General features: G+C 38.5%; 1 protein-coding gene across 4 annotated transcripts in view; it reads left to right on the top strand.

The window, feature by feature from the left end:
• AOX1 (aldehyde oxidase 1) overlaps window positions 1-7,692 on the top strand; it is a 50,251-nt gene that overhangs the window by 41,291 nt on the left and 1,268 nt on the right. For 3 of the 4 annotated variants that reach the window (XM_039387497.1, XM_027725691.2, XM_039387498.1), the window contains 3 exons: window positions 177-365; window positions 1,806-1,973; window positions 2,870-5,419. In XM_039387497.1, the coding sequence (XP_039243431.1) occupies window positions 177-365; window positions 1,806-1,973; window positions 2,870-2,920 (408 nt within the window). In that variant the 3' untranslated portion in view covers window positions 2,921-5,419. Of the gene's footprint in view, window positions 1-176; window positions 366-1,805; window positions 1,974-2,869; window positions 5,420-7,041; window positions 7,112-7,692 lie in introns of those variants that run through there. The other variant, XM_039387495.1, reaches the window with a different exon arrangement.

Here is a 7,692-nt window from a genome sequence, read left to right on the forward strand (position 1 = left end):
GGTATGAGAGAGGAGTGTGAAAGCTTTTATTGTCACAGCTGCCCCAAAATGTTGAAGAATCGCATTAGCCAAAGAGAAAAGAAAAAGGCTTTTTAACAGACGATGAAACAAATCAGTTCTTGACAAAGTTTTACTCACTGAACCTAACATAATGCTATTTCTTTTCTTATTTAAAGATTGAAGGTGCTTTTGTTCAAGGCATTGGACTGTACACAATGGAGGAATTGAAGTACTCTCCAGAAGGAGTCCTCTGTACTCGGGGTCCAGATCAGTATAAGATCCCTGCTGTTTGTGATATTCCAGAACAGTTTAGTGTTTCCCTGCTGTCATCTTCCCAAAATCCTTATGCCATCTATGCGTCCAAGGTAAGCAAAACATCACAGAGCCCAGTTTTAAATCCCAGAACAAACAGAGAAATTACTCTGGTATAAAACACGTATAAGTTTTCAGTTCTTCTTCTTTAGCATTTCAAACAAGTGTCCAGTAATTGTTTTATTTATGACATCAGGAAAACTAATAAGAAAAGACATAATGTGAGATGTTGTTGCATCACTTTCATTGGCAAGTAGTGATTTTAGGGTTTTGTTAACAGACCATACACAGAAACTACAAGCTAAATTTAAAAACATACTTCTAAAATATGGTGATAAACTGAAGGGTTGGAATAAAAATACTAAAGCAGTGGATGGAGAAATCATAATGCCAATGAGAGTGTGCAGCTTACTTATGTGTGCTGTGCAATACAAAATAGGACTGCACGTGTCTATATGAGAGACTGGCTCAAGTCTTCACTTGGTGTAATCATTGTTTCAATTTACACCAGCAAATATTCTGGTCAGGTTCATATAAATAGTAATGGTAAATCAGTATGAAGGTAATTGTGAAAATTTCCATCTGTTCCAAGTATTAGGTTTGCTTTTAGAACACAGTAAAATGAAACAGCTCAATAGAAGGAAAAAGCGTATTTTACAGCAAGAGTTAATAAAGAACAAAAAGATTATTAAAGAATATTATTAAAGATCCTTCAAAATTATTTAAAGCTGTCTGAGTTTGAAAAAAAAAATCATCTAGGTGAAGGAGTAACATAGTTGATTGGGAGAAGATCTAGAGAGCTGACACTAATATCCTTCTTCAAACAGAACTTTTATCCTTTTCTGTGAACTTATCTCCAATAATTACCCTTAAAATTCACTGTAGGAAGGGGTAATTCTGTGTTCATGCAGCATATCTGGGGAAAATACTTGGTTCTCTGATTTTAGCCAAAAGATATGTAAGATTCAATTGCAATATCCCAATGCAGTTCAGATTAAAATATTCAATACCACAGCATTGAGAGGACTATGGAATAAGGGTGGATTTGACCTATCTTTGAGGTAAGAAACAAATGTGAATCTTCTGGCAGAACTGGTGAGAGGATGTCAAGCCCACTAAGGTCAGTGGTATTTGTCTGCAGGAAATTACCAAGAGTTCAAGCTATGTTCCTTATTTTTAGCTGTACCCGGGTTTGGATGCTTTTAATTTTATCTGCTAGTTAGTCTAAATTTAAGTTTAACAATGAACCAAAAGGATTCTAAAACAATGGCTGACACTTCAAATCAACCTTTTTAGCACACTGGAAGCAGCTACCTTCAGAGGACTTGGTGTGATCTAACCTTGCCTCCTCTAAATCTGAAATAAACTTCCTTACTGAAGGATGAAACAATTCTTGAATGACTGGTTTTAAACTTTTTAGTTGATTTTCATCTCGCGTGTACTCCTCCCATTTGCTCAAAACCTACACCCATATGACTTTTTTTCCTTTTCAGGGAATAGGTGAGGCAGGACTTTTCTTGGGATGCTCTGTGTTCTTCGCTTTGAGAGATGCAGTAACTAGGGTGAGGAATGAAAGAGGACTGAAGAAGCCCTTTGCACTGAACAGCCCTCTGACTGCTGAACAGATACGGGCAAGCTGCGCTGATGCCTTTACTGAGCTGGTAATAGAAGGATGGGGGTAGGGTCTATTTAACTGTTGCTGGGTACAAGTGTATACAAGTGCACCCTCATGATGTCTCCAATTGGTCATGCTTTGTATACAGCTCCTTGTAACTGAAATGCCTGGTATCATTTTTTTCCTTTGAAATTTGCATAATTTTTACAATTCCCTCTTTCCCTGAAGCCTACTCCTTTCTTCTGTATGTCAAATCCCATAGAGGACTCAGTAGCTCATCTTATTGACATGCAGTGGATCAGCCTCCAGGCATCTTCAATCTCCTTCCAGGTGCTAGCACTCTGGCACTGTCACCTCATTCTGGTACTCCTTGCTATGCCCAGTACTCTTTGGGAGAAAAATAATTAACTCAGAGCTAACAAGAAGATACAAAAGAAGAAAAACAAGGCAACACAGTTCTCATAATACTGGTCCTTTAGGGTTTCTGCAACTGTTCACTGTAGTCATGTTCCCACTGCTATTACAATTCTTTTTCTGTGCAGTTTTTTATTTAGTGAGGCAAGGTCCTTGCCAGCATATAAATTCATGCTGTGCCCTGAAACTCTGAGGCTCTGCTACGGAAACTCTTGAGCTCTCAGTCACAGGTTACTCCCATGGTATTTCTGTGATTGTGGTGAGGCACCACTGGCCCCTGCCTCAGTAGGTTTGTGGGCTTACTCTCTTTGCAGGAACTTGCAGGAGGTGAGGTCCACCAGTGCAGGGACCTTCTCCATCTCTGTTTAGCCCTGACCTCAGTTATTACTGACGTTCCTTCCAGCCACCCTCTGTAGGTGTCTCCTATATAATACCCTGCTGAGTGACTTGGAAGCACCTGATAAGGGCAATGTTGGGAGTTTGCCAGTCAAGTAAAGTAACTCTTTTTATTTCTTGCTTGTCTCTTAGATGGCAAACAATGAAGCTGCTTCCACCGCTCTTCAGGCCACATCTGTGTGAATGACAAAGACCGGAATGGAAAACTGATTTACCGCTCCAAGACACACTAACCAACACACAGTTACATATATTTTCTCATTTTCTTACTTTCAGAATAGAATCATCTACCAAAAATACGCACTTTACATCTTCTATCCTTATCTTCATTCTTTCTCCAGTATATTCATTACAGTATTTCACTTAAATGACACTGCATTTAGTTGCTAGAAATACATCTTCTGCATTTGAAGTATATGTATTCAACAAGAAAGGTCTGCTGAACAGCACAGCTCAAATGCTGTAGGAAAGGAAAATTAGGATGAAGTATAAAGGTATGCTAGATAACTTACTGCCACTTATTACACCCAGCAGCTTCATATGATAAATGATTTTGTAATGGTTTCAGCTAATTTTCTAATTTGGATCTGAATCTTGCAGTGGAGTGTGAGGGCAGAGATCTTTGTCAAGGACTCAGAATTTATTGGATTCAGTCCCTTTTTGATCAGAAGTGATGCTCTGACTTGTAGCAAAGCTTCTTTAGATTCTTTTGGCACAGACATCTTTGTGTCAAAAACACACAAGAAACAAGAGTTACAATTCTCTTTCGCTATGCCAGGCAAGTTGACCTACATATATAGAACATGAATTTTATTCTGAAAGTTGGCAGAGTCACTTAGTTGTGATTTCCACCAGAAGCTTTCTTTTTCTCATGGGGCAAGCCAAAAGCCTCTGAACTTAATGTAAAAACTGACATGGAGTTCAGTGTGCTTTGAATGGGAGACTGGATGAACCTGTCCCTGGAAAGGATTCTTAACCAGTGCTTAATCCTGTACTCAGGAGTATATTAAGCCATGAAAGTGCAATTAAGAGCTTTCTCCTACTCTTGGCCACTCCTGAAATAAAGCAAATAAAAAAAAAACATAATGAGATCAAAAGATGTTCTGCAAAGATCAAACATCTAATGGTGCTAGCATACAATGGGATTAGACCACACCCAAGCAGTAGCACCTGGAGAAAACAGGAAAATATAAAGCAACACTATATTAAATGGTAACAAAAATTCTGATGTTAATACATTTGAAGTATGTATATATTTGTAACCTTTGGTGAGACCAAGAAATAACTTTCAAGTTATGAAAGCTCCAGTCACAATATTTAGTTTTCAGCATCAGAATCCACAATACTGAACTCATTGACAACATCAGCCCTTCCTGCTCTTCAAGTGTGAAGACAAGATTTCAGTTCTGAATGTGCACACACACAAATACACAAATCTCCATGGCATTTGCGCTTGAGGCTTTGATCTGGGATGCATCCTAGCATAGAGAAAACACTTCACTTTTTTAGTGAGTCTACAAAACTTACCTTAAGTAGCACCAGAAAAATTGCAGCAAGTTCTTCAATAATAAAGCAGAAGTGGGAAAATCAGTAGTTTAGATGTTCACTGTGTGGCTTCAGTGAACCTCTGCATCAGTTATTCCTTGCTAAGCATGGGGATTGCTCTTCCACTTACTCACAGGTCACATTGCTCCAGCACTATGACAACTGCCATTCCTACTGGAAGTAAATGGCTTTAATTTGTTTGACATGTCAGCCTGTAGGCTCTTATTATTTCACTGCCTCTCAGTTTTCCACAATTTTCTCTTCTTGCCCTCTGTCCCTTTTACAAGTTGATGCTGTATCTGTGACAGAAATCAGGTCAGTAGCTTAAAACAGCTTTTGTATTGACTGTTAAGGTATGAAATCTTTATTGCTTCAGTTTGTCTCTCTGTAACCACTATGAGTAGGTGAAATGCAGCTGCTTAAACATAGCTGTCCAGACCATCTTAGATATCATAAGACAGCAGAGGCATAGGAGAGCACAGGACTGGAAGATATGATATAGCAACTGGAGGTCAAGCAGGTAATAGCAAATTATCTGAAGTGGCACTGAAAGTGTGATTTAGGCAGCTGAAGCCTTATTGGTTTTTACTTCTTTTTCTTCACTTTCTTTGTATTACTTTGGCTTTTATTTATTGTTAGAAGATCAATAAATCAAATTAAATGTGAATGCTTCTGCCACAATTCGTTTTTCTGATTTGAAACAGCTTCTTAGTTTCACTGCATGGGTTTGTCAATGACAGCTCACAACCCCACATATCTATAACAACCAAAAAATACGTGTAAATTCTGGGATATGCTGAAGCAGGGAGCCTATAGGTCTACTGAACTGGGGGGAAGCTACATTTTCTGTTGTTATCCTATGTACCTATGCATCAGCACAGGTGCTAATTAGTTCCAGACAAGTCAAATCTTCCAAAATCATTGCCCGATCCTCACAGGCAATGCCATCTCCCCATCTGCAGTGCTGAGGTGTTTGCACTCTGAGGACTCATCGTGTTCTAGACCCACGCTTTGTTGTCTGCAGTGCAAATCTTGTCTGCTTGTCTGTATTTCTCAGTCATTATTGACAAAGATTCCTCCCTGCCTCTTTACAAGTGGCACTGTTGTCGAGTTGTTTTAGTAAATTCTATACATGTAGCAAATATGAGTTGTTGTTTATTTTGGGTCCAAACATATTAAGCTGTTTGCTGGCTTTTAGGTGTTTGAAAAACTACATGGAAGCTAGAAATATCAGCAATTAACCATCCTGGCAGATGATACTATAGCTACCATGGGATATTATGAAAGGAATTTTCTTGGACTGTACAGGGAGATAAACAAACAGAAATGTTGGGGCTCCAAAGGCACTGACATACTGGATGGCTACACATTAATGTGCACTGTAACTGCACAATTACACCCAAACTGGAGATGGTTGAGAAGAACTCTTTCTACTAATTTTCTTCCAAAGACAAGTGTTTCTTACAATTATTCACCCTCCGCAGTCGCATTCTGTGTGGTGTAAGCTTAAACACCTAATATAAATACTAGGTTCTGGTTTGGAGGGCTAGTACTCTCTAAATAGATATTGTTCTGCCAAAATCAGGTATTTGGTCTGGTTCCTTCTGTTCTCAGGCCTTTGAACTGCACTGTCATATCTACAACACCTGGAATACTACACTGATGCTACAGTTGGCAGGACGCATTAGGGCTTTTGCCTACAGGGACCTGGTGACTGACATGGCTTCAGTGCTTGTGTTGTTGCAGCTCTCAGGCATAAATTAGGGGCTAAATCACAAAAGCAGCAGCATATCTCTGCTGAGAATAATTTTTTTGCCTTCTGATGGGGAGTGTTAGAAGATCAGGGACTGACTACTCTGTCCTGCAAGCCTACACTGACTCTAAATGAAATGCAGACACCTTAGCTGGAAAATGTGAAAATGGTAAATGAAGCAGAAGACATGTACATACATAAATGGAGACTTTTGAAGGACATATACATAATTCCCCTTTAAAAAGAAAAAGAAGACCAGCTGTAATAAGGCATATAAAGATTAATGACCTTGTTTTTCCTAGACAGGCATACAGAGAAATGGATGCGAATCTAGAACTCCAAATCAGTATTTGGGATTTCTCTCTTTAAGGACATGGCATGTCTTGAGTATGGTCATCTTATAATGGTACCCACAGCAGTAAGGACATAGAGCTGGCATGGCATAGAGATAGCCAGAAGGAAATTTTAAATGTGTGTAGAATAGTAATGTTGATTTTGTTAAAACTTGGTTGCTCTGAAGACAGAAAATCATGGATAGTTCAGGTCAAGGTAAATGAGAACCACGGCTTCACAGCTTTGCATTTGACACCCCACAGAAATGTGTAATGTTGCTTGTCCTTGGTTCTTGCATCAGACATGCCTATGTATTCTAAATTCACTGCATATTATAAAATAAATAGGCCTGGCACCTGTAGCTCAAACCAAAAGTACCCCCTCACAGTTGTCTCTTAGGTTACAGGGTTAGAATTAGAGGGGCTCAGACTCTTCCCAGATTATTTCAAGTCACCAGGGAAGAGCTGGGGTAGGGAGTAAGAGGTGGTGCGTTGGCATCCGACCATGCTTTAATTGCTGAGAAACAATATACATTGCACTGGCTCCTCCCCACCTGCTTATTTGCAGACTGAGCATCAAATTAAACTCTGCAGGACAAAGCAAACTCAGTTGATCTTTAGGACCATATAGCATTTCATTAATTTCTCTTGATGCATAAAGCTTTATTTTTCAGACTTTGATGCAACAGCATGGCTTGCCCTCAAAAATCAGATGAGCTTGTCTTTTTTGTGAATGGCAGGAAGGTAAGTTTCTAAATGCTTTTTCTTTTTTGAACAGCATGGCTTTAATATTTTCTGTTCACATTTGGAAACTGTTATTCTGGAGCAACAGTTTATTCATGGATAATCGTCTCTTGTCTTTGATTTTCCTACTTTATCCCATGGTTTTTACAGAATGTGAGTGACTTTGTATCACCTCTCATAATACAGATTTTTAGAATTAAAAATAGTTATCTGTTTACTAAAATCTTTTATTAATGTACTCCTAAAGTTGATGTAGTTGAAGTGCCTCTCTAGTAAAAGAATATGCAGATTACTAATATAGTTTCAGTATTTCACTAAAAGAAAAGAGGTAGCTAATTTTTTTCTGTTCTTGATGCCAAATGCTCACATTCCATTTTCTAAGACATTTTGTCACATTTTCTTACTTAGCAGGTCAAGTGAATAAGAAGTTCTACTAGCAAAAATGTCACCCAAAATACGATATAAAGTAAAAGGAAGGAAATGTATTTATTTGTTGAAAAAACCAAACCAGCTAACCAACCTTGCTTTTCTAGAGATATTTTTCAGTTTTTTGGTCAACACTTTTATTCTCTAGAGAGATG

The sequence above is a fragment of the Pipra filicauda genome, unplaced genomic scaffold (assembly GCF_003945595.2).
Source record: "Pipra filicauda isolate LSUMZ 115617 unplaced genomic scaffold, ASM394559v2 scaffold569_size315192_pilon, whole genome shotgun sequence".
Classification (NCBI taxonomy): domain Eukaryota; kingdom Metazoa; phylum Chordata; class Aves; order Passeriformes; family Pipridae; genus Pipra; species Pipra filicauda.